This window comes from Ruditapes philippinarum, unplaced genomic scaffold, assembly GCF_026571515.1.
Source record: "Ruditapes philippinarum isolate M1 unplaced genomic scaffold, ASM2657151v2 ctg3193_1_1_1_1, whole genome shotgun sequence".
NCBI classification, from domain to species: domain Eukaryota; kingdom Metazoa; phylum Mollusca; class Bivalvia; order Venerida; family Veneridae; genus Ruditapes; species Ruditapes philippinarum.
In genome coordinates, this window is record NW_026865779.1 from 30719 (window position 1) to 44762 (window position 14044).

A 14044-nucleotide genomic window follows, 5' to 3' on the forward strand; every position below is an offset into this window, starting at 1 on the left:
GTAATTTACGGCCAATCTACAGCAATATTTGTATTAGAAAGTACTACTTGGTCCTGCCCGGGGGTCTTTAATTTTCACTATATACATATAGTAAAAACTTGGAAAAAAATCTTGTAAATGTCATGTATATTTATTAATATTTAGCAATTGAACATGTACAGTGTACAAGGTATACATTTTGTATTCGAAAACAAAGCAATCAGGTGCTGGATGAAAATTAGTTAACAACAAAACAAGATTAAAATTACAAAATGTAATTGGAACTACATCAAAGAACGCACGATAACAAATTGTCCAATTGTTACTTTGATAATAATACAAATGTAATTAAAATCCGTTGTTAACTTTCGCACATATTCTATTTTTAGAACAATATTACGTCTAATACCGTAAAATTCCTAATAAACGCCCCTCCCCTAATAAAGGCCCCTCAGGCTTTTTGATAAGGAAAACAATCTTCTCATCAGTGCTGAACTCATAATTAAAGCCATCATTTTATTCAAATCATTCAGAATCCATTTGAATTTAAAGTAAACACAAATATGTATAATATTAACTTTCAAACCTCAACACTTTTTAATGTTATTAATGTACCAACACTTGCTAAATGTATTTACAGTGATTTTTGGATTAAGGAAAAACTGTGGTGTAATAATAGCCCCCCTTTTGGAAAATGTTTAGCCCCCGGGGGCGTTTAATAGGAATTTTACGGTACGCTAATTATAATTGTTGAAAATTGTAAATGTTTTATCACTTAAATTGAGACTTTCTTTACTTTCAATTTCACGAGTAAAAAATGCCAGGTGCACAAGATGAGTAGGTGATGGGTAGCAAAATGCAAGTTGATTGGTAGACAATAAAATAATTTAATTACAAAATATTACAAGATTTTCTTGATACAACTTCATGTAGATCTACTTATTAATTTTCATACATGCAGGGGTTTACTTAAGGTTTTGACTTTCACTTGCCCGAAGGGCAAGTAACTTTTAAAATCTACTTGCCCCCAGGAAAAACAGGTTGCCCGATCTTAATGTGAAGATTTTTAATAATCAAAGCAAAAATTATGGGTAAAAATAAGATTTGTTGCAGATCCTTTCAACTTATGCCTCAGATAGTAAAATAGTCCTATTAAATTCCCTACTGTATATGTTTTTTGCTAATTCACAATAGTCTAGGGGTCGACACAACTTTGCCAGGGATCCAATAGAAATCCCTGAGATTTAATTTAGAAAAACTCCTAAATGTCGGGGATTCCTCACATCAAAATAGTAAAATGAAAGTGAAGATTAACAATAGTCATGGTCTGTTGAGGCTTATAAAAATTACAGGTAATAATTAGGCCCTATTCCAGGTGCCTTTAAAATATATTAACATTCAGATGCTATCACCTTATTACAACTTTAAAAAGGAAACAGTACATCGATTGTTGAAAATTGTGATAGGATTTAAATGTTTATTGTTGATTTCAAACAATGTAAAATATCAAAAATATGTTTGCTTTGTTTGCATTACCAAACTAGTTATGTACCTTTCAAATTTATTTCATTTTTAAAAACAACAAGTTGCTCCAAGTCCATGACGGGATGTGTTATACTCAATTTAAATTGATCTGTCTGATTCCTATCCTCCCTGCTTGTATTGAAATTTATTTGAAGTTTTAACATCTGTCACATCAAAGGGACTCACCGCATGCAGTAATCATACAGTTCAGAGCACTGACTGGTTCAAAGAACTGTCAGACGAAATATACGTCATTTGCTGTATGTTTCACCTAAGGAGATTTTTTCTGTTTTGGTCGTAAATTAGGCATGACCTAGAATGACCACAGATAACTTATAGTTACACAATATGCTGTGATTTACCAAAAAGGATTTTAAACATTTTATGGATTATTTTATTCTGTTTATTAATAGATCTAGAATATTTTTAAACATTGCTGTAGGGGAGAAAGGAAAATAAATTAACAACAGTTCAAGACTATTATGATTTTTCGTCAAGATTTGTGTAAAAATGATTACTGGTGACGAATTTTAAAAAAATTCTATAGGCCTATTGCAAATGAGTTGACGCCAGTTAGTTAAATTCTGACCGTATGAAGAAAACAATAGCGTACAGGATTCAAAGGAGTAGATTTTTACGGCCCGATTTTTCTGTTCTTTCTTGAACCTTGCAGTTGTGTCAGTCTTTATTGACATAACTCATCTTGAATTTTTGTGATTTTATGCTTTTTATTCAGAAAATCAGATAATTTCTTTGCCGTGGCTTTTTCTTTAATCGCGGCAGACTTTTTTCTTTTAAAAATGGGAAAACTTTTGGCGCCGCCCACCATTTTGAAAGGAAAGCAAAATGGAAAAAGTTTTTTTTACGTAATTTGATTGGTTGATAGGGAGTCCAACTACAATCAGAAACAGTTAAAATACACTAGTCTTGTTTGACTGTAATATGAACGGAAAGAAAAGTATTATCGGCAAAGGATATCAAAGCTAATAGAAGGCATAACGAAAATTCACTTGCCCGCTGGGCAATTTGCTTTCAAATTTCACTTGCCCGCAGCGATTTCTACCCGACGCGGGCAAGCGGGCGTCCGCTTAAATAAACCCCTGACATGTATATCATCTAAAATATACGAATGGTTTCAAGTTCATAGAGTGCAAAATACATTTTTTATTCAAAGTAACATGTATTATTCCTGGCGAATCATGGCAAATGTTCACGGCAAAATCGTCGCGAGTTGAATTCGCGGGAAATGTCTCAAGTTGCAGCGAATTTACTCGCGTTATAAAGCATGAGGGTTTGCCGCAAATGCGCGAATTGTGCGGGTTTCGCGTGTCCAGTACTGTAAAAAGTCATATTCGGTATCTACTTTCTGCTATGGTTATGACTTTTATTTAAATTAGAACATGCAACAAATATAACATGTAATATTTTTATTACAGTATCAAATTTAACCATTTTTGGCATGTAATTTCATTTTATTATTATAAAATATCATATGAAGAAAAAACTTTATGAACTATAAGTCATTTTCGGTATCCTCTGTCCTTCACGTTAACCCATGTACTGAATCAACCATTTCCAAATGTCGCGGATTGCCAGGTAATATGCGGTATGTCTTAATACCGGAGATGACTCATATTCTCAGATATGACTTTATAAATATGACTTATATTTTACAAAGTAATTATTTTTTTTATTATATTTTCTTGATACAAAGTTTTATAATAATAAAATGATTTTACATGCAAAATATCGTTAAATTTGGTCCATAAATAAAAAAAGTTATAAGTTATATTCGAATAACGTTCTATAAAAGTCATATCCGTAGCGGACAGAAGATACCAAATATGACTTATATTTTATAAATTGATTATTTTTTTATTAACTTTTCTTGATACAGTGTTTTATAATAAAAAATGATTTTATATTCAATATATCGTTTAATTTGGTTCATAAATAAAAAAGTATTTACATAAATAACCACAAACTAGGGAAGGGATTTTCTGTGTGTCACGCAGTTACATGTACTGCATGTGCGCGGAAATAACTTATTATAGAACATATCAAATGGAGGAGTGGAAACTGGATAAAAAATAATGTTTGTTCAATTAATGAATATTTGTAAATCATTTATATGGTCACACGTTTACAATTGATTCCAATTTTATGCTCCCCGAAAAAATTTCGGGGGAGCATATAGTCGCCGCCTCGTCCGTACGTCCGGCTGTCCGTCCGTCCGTCCGTCCCCTTTTCTTGTCCGGGACATAACTTTGAAACAACAAGAGGTATCAACATGAAACTTTGTAGGTAGATAGATCTCATTGAGTAAGTGTGCAGTGCACAAGAACCGTAACTCTGCCTTGCCTAATTTTTTAATTATGCCCCTTTGTTTATTTTACACTTTGAACTTTGTCCGGGACATAACTCTAAAACTATAATAGGTATCAACATGAAACTTTGTAGGTAGATTGATCTCATTGAGTAGGTGTGCAGTGAACAAGAACCGTAACTCTGCCTTGCCTAAGTTTTAAATTATCCCCCTTTGTTTATTTTTACACTTTGAACTTTGTCCGGGACATAACTCTAAATGTATAAGAGGTATCAACATGAAACTTTGTAGGTAGATAGATCTCATTGAGTAGGTGTGCAGTGCACAAGAACCGTAGCTCTGCCTTGCCTAATTTTTGAATTATCCCCCTTTTTTTTTTACACTTTGAACTTTGTCTGGGACATAACTCTAAAACTATAAGTGGTATCAACATGAAATTTTGTAGGTAGAAAGATCTCACTGAGTAGGTGTGCAGTGCACAAGAACCATAACCTTGCCTTGTCTAAGTTTTTAATTATCCCCCTTTGTTTATTTTCACACTTTGAACATTGTCCAGGACATAACTCTTAAACTATAAGAGGTATCAACATGAAACTTTGTAGGTAGATAGATCTTATTAAGTAGGTTTGCAGTGCACAAGAACTGTAACACTGTCTTGCCTACTTTTGGAGTTATTGCCCTTTGTTCATTTTGACACTTTGAACTTTGTCCGGGACATTACTCTTAAATTATAAGAGATATCTGAACATGAAACTTTGTAGATAGATAGGTCTCATTGGATGGAAATGCAGTGCTTAAGAATCATTACTCTGCCTTGCCTTATTTTGAAGTAATTGCCCTTTGTTTATTTTTACTTTTTGACTTTTGTCCGGGACATAACTTTAAAACTATTAGAGATATCAACATGAAACTTTGTAGGTAGCTAGATATAATTGGATAGAACTGCAATGCTTAAAGAACCTAAACAAAGCCTGGTCTAATTTTGGAGTTATTGCCCTTTTGTTCATTTTTACACTTTGAATTTTACCAGGGACATAACTCTGATATCATCAGGAAACTTTATAGATAGATAGATCTCATTGAATAGAAGTGCAGTGCAAAAAAACATAACTCCTCCTTGCCTAATTTTGGAGTTTTTGCCCTTTGTTCATTTTTTTTTATACTTTCCTGTGTCTAGAACCTTCATGGGGAGCATCACCCGGTTCAACCGGTTCTTGTTTTTAATTATCGGGTATTGAATGCCAATCACAGGTGCTTGAAGCAAACTTTTTTATGTTCTATATGGGCTATATACTAAGTATATACTTTAATCTTAATATACATATATATAATATAGGCCGATTATGTAACATATTTGATAAAGTGACAAGCGCCTGTGATGCCAAATGTTTTCAAACATTTTTTTCCAAAATGAAAATGAAAATCACACCAAATTACCTCCCTGTGTCTCTAACAAATACTGACGAATTTCTTTGTAATCTCGCACGTCTGCTAAGTGGGTGTTAAGACCCCTCAATTCAGATATTAAACAGGGAAATTGCCAAGAAAAATTGTGTCAGTGTTTCTTTGTATGAATTAAATTATGATTATAAAATGTTAAACTTTAATAATTATTCAGGTTGTAAACACTATAATTTGCTTATTAAACCACGGTATATTTTGAACAGCAAGGACGGGATTTAACCTAATCAATAACTTCGTAATTGCAGCGACAACAATAAAATTAGAATGGAAAATGCTTTAAACTTTAAAGTTATAGTCATTAGTTGTCATTTATAGTTATATGATAAAAGAAATAAACAAATTGTTCAGTTTTCATAGCTTATTTATCTTTTTTTGTTTTATCAAATGGTTTCTTTACAAAATGCATACGTTTAATTATAACTGTCGTCAGTGTCCTTATGGAACATTAAAAAAATCTTGAAAGCTGAATATTGCCTGGCAATTGATATATCGCAGTATCTCCTATAATTCTTTACCGATATATCAATACAAAAATCCTGATCGATAACATCTCTACTCTATTTTTTTCTCCCTGTAATTGATTTTTTTAGGAACACATATCATATTTACCCAGTATTTTGGACTTTGAATTGCAATTCAAGACCATAATTACTTATTTATATAAAATCTAACATAATACTTTTGTTTTGTTTGTATAGATATTGATAGAGTATCAGGATGGCACATCAACTTCATTTAGAGAAGGAAAAATACAGACAGTGGGTAAAGGCTGGTTTAGGACTTGGATATTTAAAGGATGGACTGGTACCATTCTGTAATGACATAGCTAACCAACAACATAAGGATATCTTACAAACCATTCGTTCTACAAAATCACTACCATCAACTGTGACGTGTGGCAACTGTCGAGTTGAAACTCTCAAGCCAGACCATAAGCCAGTACCTGGGAATGCTGGAAACAAAGTTTGTCCTCTTGGGCAAGTAAAATGCAGCTGTTGCTGTAAGGGCAAAATTGCTTGTCCGAACAACATATGTGGCGCCATCTATGATTTTATTGTGCAGCATCATGCATCCTCACCACCTGCACCTAACTGGAAAAACAGCGATGCTCAACAGTGGGTGACAGACCCTTGGAGCATTTGTAAGTGTTTTATAAATGCTCCAGGCTACGAGCAGAAACAATCTGTTGGGGAAACTGATTGTACTGGGTTATTACATCTAGTGATAAATAACCAGTATTTTCATAGCCACATTGGATGCAATGTCACAGGAACAAACAACCTTTTTTCAAAGGTAAACCGTTAATAAAATATATTTTACTTATCTTTTATCAGCTCTTGTAATGTAAATGCTATATTTTCAGTATCAAAGTAAAAGAAAAAATGAAAATTTAACTAAGAAGGTAAAGAAGTAATTCACCACTTTTCATGATTCACAACAAAAATCCACCAGTCATTCTTGTTGCAAAATTTTGTCGGGAGTATAATTTCTACATACATGGAGGGAATTTAATGAAACTTCATAGAAATGTTTACCATGATGAGAAACAGTATTGTGCATATGAACCAGGTTTCTAGGTCAAAGGTCAAGGTCACACTTACATTGGAAAAAATGCTTGATACTTCATACAAATGTTCATCACTGTGATATGCAGTGTCATGAGCATGAACTACATGTAGGTCTGTATGTCAAAGGTCAAGGTTACACTAAGAGCAGGGCTCTCAGTAGGGTCAGAATTTCACGAGTCAAAGACTCTTTGGCCAAAATTTTCATGAGTCAAATAATTTTTTTCTAGTGTCATTTGACTACATGAATCATTTTTCTGTTACAAAAATTACTGTATTGGAGGTCATTTTGTGTAGATTCTCAAGTCGAAATTTATAATATTTAACATTGATAAAATGCCTAGTTATAATGTATATTTCCCCCCCCCCCCCCCCAAAAAAAAAGACATCAAAAAACAACAAAAAAATGAATTGCATCTTACTGTGAAAGAATATATTAAGTAGCAGCTTTTCTCATTAAAAGTTTAAAATATAAAAAATATCTTTACTGGTATGCTATATATCATTTTAATTTTAAATACCAAAATGCACTAGGAATATTTAATAGAAATAACAAATGTATAGGCACTCCAAGTAAATCAAAGACGTATCATAAACCTTTAAATGCAATCAATAATTGACACCTCAAGTATGTAATTCTTATCAGTTGTGTACTGTGAAGAGCTATTTTTAGCGCTGTCAAATTGCATCCACTGATGTCACGCTTCAGTGCACAGGCTATAAACAATGTTGTGTATTACACACCGTGACATTTTTTTGAGTGTGATTTGAACATATGTAGGATTTGACAGGTAATTAGGAGTAGATTTAAGGGAATTATTATTGCATAGCTGAAAATCCCACGTGGCAAATTGACTCTCGTGCAGATTTTATCACGTGTCAAATTTGTGCATTTCCTGATTTTCACGAGTCAAAACCCGGATCCCTGTGTCAATTGAGAGCCCTGACTAAGAGGTCATTGAAAAACACTTATCCAGAACAAACTTCTGCATGCATAGAGGGATTTCAATGTAATTTGGCAGAAGTGTTCACCATTATGGGGGGAAGTGTCATGTGCAAAAAACTTAGGTCCCTGCCACACATAGGGGCCAAAGTTCAGGTAAAGATATGAAAATGTGTTAAAGGACCATTCATTCATCACTTATTTAGGGATTGAAACACAAATGGTCATTATCATGACTACTGGTGTGAAACATGTAATTTAGGTTAATATATGCAAGGTCAAGGTCACTAAAGATGATTTAAAATAAAGAAATTTTGTCCAAAGCACATCTCCCACACACATGGTGGGATTCTAATGAAACTTCATAGAAATGTTCACCACTATGAGAAGCAGTGTCACGTTCATAAACCAGGTACCCAGGTTAAAGTTACACTTCTAAAGGTCATTGAAAATTGCTTGTTCAGAGCCATACTTCATTCAGGGACTTTAATGTAACATGACACAAATGTCACCATTGTGAGGCTTATTAATAATCCATGTCTGCTACCAAAGTCAAGGTCATATAGTGAGGCCAATTTATTGTTGGATTTTAACACAAATGGTTACTTATAATCATGACTACAAGTGTGACACATGTAAGTTAAGAAAATATTTGCAAGGTCAAAGTCACTAAAGATGATATAATATCTAGATATTTTCTGGATATTGCTTAGAACATATCTCCTATATGCAAATCTATATCAAAAGCTTTTGTGACAGGCTATTTTGCAGCAATGTTTCCCTTGTTCCCAAATTGAAAAAAAAAATAAGACACACTTATTTCACATTTACCATAAAGCATTTTCCCAAAATATAGGAAAAAAGCTCTGGTATAATTCATGATTTCATCTCATACATAGGTTAAAGTACCTAATCAATTTTCAACAAAACAATTTTGATTTGCTAATCACTGTATATTTATGCATATAATAATGTTGAAACTGTGTTTTTTATTCAATAGGTTCGTCACTATAGAAATGCTATCTTTCACTCAAGCAGCATGGAATTAGAAGAAAGTGAGGCAAATACTTACTTAGACGATATGATAGCAGTTTTACAAGATGGTAAAGAGCTATTACACCGATCAGATGCCCAGATAGCAGTGAAGAAACTTCAAGATGTAAGTGTAAATAATGAATTGTGTCAGTTTGAAATCTTTATGGAGTTAACTTATAATGATTTAAGATAACATACCACTTAGTTCAGGACAAAGTTTAGGTAACAGAATTAGAAGTGGTAAAGTATAGCGAGGACTAGGCGAAAGACTATTCTAACTCAATATTTTTCAGAAAATGTTTTTTTTGACATTTTCTTGTATAAATTCCTTCAATGCATATTCTGTTAAAAAGACATAATTAATTTTCTAATATTTTTTAAGTTTTACACATTTTACGAAAATATTCTATCTAGTGATATAATATATTCAGTTTAAAACTATTTTAAGTCAAGTTATAATAGTTTGACAATCACGCTTTAGTTAAAAACTGGATATTCGTTTATGCAAGACAAGAAGCCCAACAAGCTGTTGGGAAACTTCAAGATGTAAGTGTACATAATACATTTTAAGTTTGAAATCTTTAAAGAGTTAAATTATCATATTTTAAAATAAGCACATTTTACTAAATTTACGGAGTTGAATACAAAAAAGTGCTCGAAGTGGTTAATTCATTTTAGTCAAATTTAAGTAACAACTGCCTTAAGTTAACTAATATTGATGAAATCAAATAAAAGTACCTACAGAATATTAAAATATGAGAAAAGAAATTACAGTATTTTAGTTTGTTATTATATGTATGGAAAACAATATCTTGAAAATAAAAAATGTCTGACTATCAGATTCCTGTTGAAAAGTGGATTTTAAAGTTCTCAAAAAATTAAGAGAATTTAAACAAAAGAAGAAGAGAGATAATTTTGTAACAAAATTACAAAATTTATTATTTTCATCAGCTGAAGAAGAAAGACTTCATTATCACAACAGAAGGGTTTGAAGAAATGTTGAGACAAATCAAAGAAGAAATGACGAAAATTCGAAAATCATCAGAGGAAAACGAGGGACTTAAAAATGAATTAACAGAACTTAAAGAACAGATGACCAAAGAAAAGGAGGAGGCTGAGAAAATACATACAGAATTAGAAAGAAAATTTACTGCTCTTGAGACAGAACTTAAAGAGGTAGAATGTGTTTCTATTGCTTTTTTCTGGTTAATATACTGGTACATGTATTAATGTTTGTTTCTGGTTAATATACTGGTACATGTATAACTGTTTGTTTCTGGTTGATATACTGGTACATGTATAACTGTTTGTTTCTGGTTAATATACTGGTACATGTATAACTGTTTGTTTCTGGTTGATATACTGGTACATGTATAACTGTTTGTTTCTGGTTAATATACTGGTACATGTATAACTGTTTGTTTCTGGTTAATATACTGGTACATGTATAACTGTTTGTTTCTGGTTAATATACTGGTACATGTATAACTGTTTGTTTCTGGTTGATATACTGGTACATGTATAACTGTTTGTTTCTGGTTAATATACTGGTACATGTATAACTGTTTGTTTCTGGTTGATATACTGGTACATGTATAACTGTTTGTTTCTGGTTAATATACTGGTACATGTATAACTGTTTCTGGTTGATATACTGGTACATGTATAACTGTTTGTTTCTGGTTGATATACTGGTACATGTATTACTGTTTGTTTCTGGTTAATATACTGGTACATGTATAACTGTTTGTTTCTGGTTAATATACTGGTACATGTATAACTGTTTGTTTCTGGTTGATATACTGGTACATGTATAACTGTTTGTTTCTGGTTGATATACCGGTACATGTATAACTGTTTGTTTCTGGTTGATATACTGGTACATGTATAACTGTTTGTTTCTGGTTGATATACTGGTACATGTATAACTGTTTGTTTCTGGTTGATATACCAGTACATGTATAACTGTTTGTTTCTGGTTGATATACTGGTACATGTGTAACTGTTTGTTTCTGGTTGATATACCTGTACATGTGTTAATGTTTGTTTCTGGTTGATATACTGGTACATGTATAACTGTTTGTTTCCGGTTGATATACTGGTACATGTATAACTGTTTGTTTCTGGTTGATATACTGGTACATGTTTTACTGCTTGTTTCTGGTTGATATACTGGTACATGTATAACTGTTTGTTTCTGGTTAATATACTGGTACATGTATAACTGTTTGTTTCTGGTTGATATACCGGTACATGTATAACTGTTTGTTTCTGGTTGATATAACAGTACATGTATAACTGTTTGTTTCTGGTTGATATACTGGTACATGTATAACTGTTTGTTTCTGGTTGATATACTGGTACATGTATAACTGTTTGTTTCTGGTTGATATACTGGTATATGTATAACTGTTTGTTTCTGGTTAATATACTGGTACATGTATTACTGTTTGTTTCTGGTTAATATACTGGTATATGTATAACTGTTTGTTTCTGGTTGTTATACTGGTACATGTATAACTGTTTGTTTCTGGTTAATATGCTGGTACATGTTTTACTGTTTGTTTCTGGTTAATATACTGGTACATGTATAACTGTTTGTTTCTGGTTAATATACTGGTACATGTATAACTGTTTGTTTCTGGTTAATATACTGGTACATGTATTACTGTTTGTTTCTGGTTGATATAACAGTACATGTATAACTGTTTGTTTCTGGTTAATATACTGGTATATGTATAACTGTTTGTTTCTGGTTGATATACTGGTACATGTATAACTGTTTGTTTCTGGTTAATATACTGGTACATGTATGACTGTTTGTTTCTGGTTAATATACTGGTACATGTATAACTGTTTGTTTCTGGTTGATATACTGGTACATGTATAACTGTTTGTTTCTGGTTAATATACTGGTACATGTATTACTGTTTGTTTCTGGTTGATATACTGGTACATGTATAACTGTTTGTTTCTGGTTAATATACCGGTACATGTATTACTGTTTGTTTCTGGTTGATATACCAGTACATGTATAACTGTTTGTTTCTGGTTGATATACCAGTACATGTATAACTGTTTGTTTCTGGTTGATATATACTGGTACATGTATGACTGTTTGTTTCTGGTTTATATACTGGTACATGTATAACTGTTTGTTTCTGGTTAATATACTGGTACATGTATAACTGTTTGTTTCTGGTTGATATACTGGTACATGTATAACTGTTTGTTTCTGGTTAATATACTGGTACATGTATTACTGTTTGTTTCTGGTTGATATACTGGTACATGTATAACTGTTTGTTTCTGGTTGATATACTGGTACATGTATAACTGTTTGTTTCTGGTTGATATACTGGTACATGTATAACTGTTTGTTTCTGGTTGATATACTGGTACATGTATAACTGTTTGTTTCTGGTTAATATACTGGTACATGTATAACTGTTTGTTTCTGGTTTATATACTAGTACAGGAATAACTGTTTGTTTCTGGTTGATATACTGGTACATGTATTACTGTTTGTTTCTGGTTGATATACTGGTACATGTATAACTGTTTGTTTCTGGTTGATATACTGGTACATGTATTACTGTTTGTTTCTGGTTGATATACTGGTACATGTATAACTGTTTGTTTCTGGTTGATATACTGGTACATGTATAACTGTTTGTTTCTGGTTAATATACTGGTACATGTATAACTGTTTGTTTCTGGTTGATATACTGGTACATGTATAACTGTTTGTTTCTGGTTGATATACTGGTACATGTATAACTGTTTGTTTCTGGTTGATATACTGGTACATGTATAACTGTTTGTTTCTGGTTAATATACTGGTACATGTATAACTGTTTGTTTCTGGTTGATATACTGGTACATGTATAACTGTTTGTTTCTGGTTGATATACTGGTACATGTATTACTGTTTGTTTCTGGTTGATATACTGGTACATGTATAACTGTTTGTTTCTGGTTGATATACTGGTACATGTTTTACTGCTTGTTTCTGGTTGATATACTGGTACATGTATAACTGTTTGTTTCTGGTTGATATACTGGTACATGTATAACTGTTTGTTTCTGGTTGATATACTGGTACATGTATAACTGTTTGTTTCTGGTTGATATACTGGTACATGTATAACTGTTTGTTTCTGGTTGATATACTGGTACATGTATAACTGTTCGTTTCTGGTTGTTCTACTGGTACATGTATAACTGTTTGTTTCTGGTTAATATACTGGTACATGTATAACTGTTTGTTTCTGGTTAATATATACTGGTACATGTATAACTGTTTGTTTCTGGTTGATATACTGGTACATGTTTTACTGCTTGTTTCTGGTTGATATACTGGTACATGTATAACTGTTTGTTTCTGTTTGATATACCAGTACATGTATAACTGTTTGTTTCTGTTTGATATACTAGTACATGTATAACTGTTTGTTTCTGGTTGATATACCAGTACATGTAATACTGTTTGTTTCTGGTTGATATACTGGTACATGAATTACTGTTTTGTTTCTGGTTGATATACCGGTACATGTATTACTGTTTGTTTCTGTTTGATATACTGGTATATGTTTTACTGTTTGTTTCTGGTTGATATATCGGTACATGTATGACTGTTTGTTTCTGGTTGTTATACTGGTACATGTTTTACTGCTTGTTATGCCACCGCAGCATCTGCGATGCGGTGGCATATAGCGATTCACCTGTGTGTGTGTTTGTTTGTGTGTGTGTGTGTGTGTGTTATATAGATTATATAGTGAACTTAAAAAATCTTCTTGTGAAAAACCACTAGTCCAATTTCAACCAAACTTGGCAGGATTGATCCTTGGGTGTAGGGCTTCAAAAGTTGTTGAAAGAATTTCATTCCATGCAGAAATCTGGTTGCCATGGCAACCAAAAGGAATTATAAGAATAAATTTAAAAAATCTTCTTGTAAAGAACCAAAAGGCCTAGAGCTTAGATATTTTGCATAAGGCATTGTCTGGTAGACCTCTACCAAGATTGTTCAAATTATAGCTCTGGGGTCAAAATCGGCCCCGCCCCCGGGGTCATTGATTTTCACTATATGTACATATAGCAAAACCTTAAAATACCTTCTTGTAAAGACCCAAAAGGCCTAGAGCTTAGATATTTTGCATAAGGCATTGTCTGGTAGACCATTACCATGATTGTTCAAATTATAGCCCT

General features: G+C 32.4%; 1 protein-coding gene across 3 annotated transcripts in view; it reads left to right on the forward strand.

The window, feature by feature from the left end:
- Nucleotides 1-14044, forward strand: part of LOC132730295 (uncharacterized) — a 39650-nt gene that overhangs the window by 6768 nt on the left and 18838 nt on the right. For 2 of the 3 annotated variants that reach the window (XM_060716187.1, XM_060716186.1), the window contains 3 exons: nt 5992-6586; nt 8802-8960; nt 9788-10012. In XM_060716187.1, the coding sequence (XP_060572170.1) occupies nt 6011-6586; nt 8802-8960; nt 9788-10012 (960 nt within the window). In that variant the 5' untranslated portion in view covers nt 5992-6010. The remainder of the gene's footprint in view (nt 1-5991; nt 6587-8801; nt 8961-9787; nt 10013-14044) is intronic. The other variant, XM_060716188.1, reaches the window with a different exon arrangement.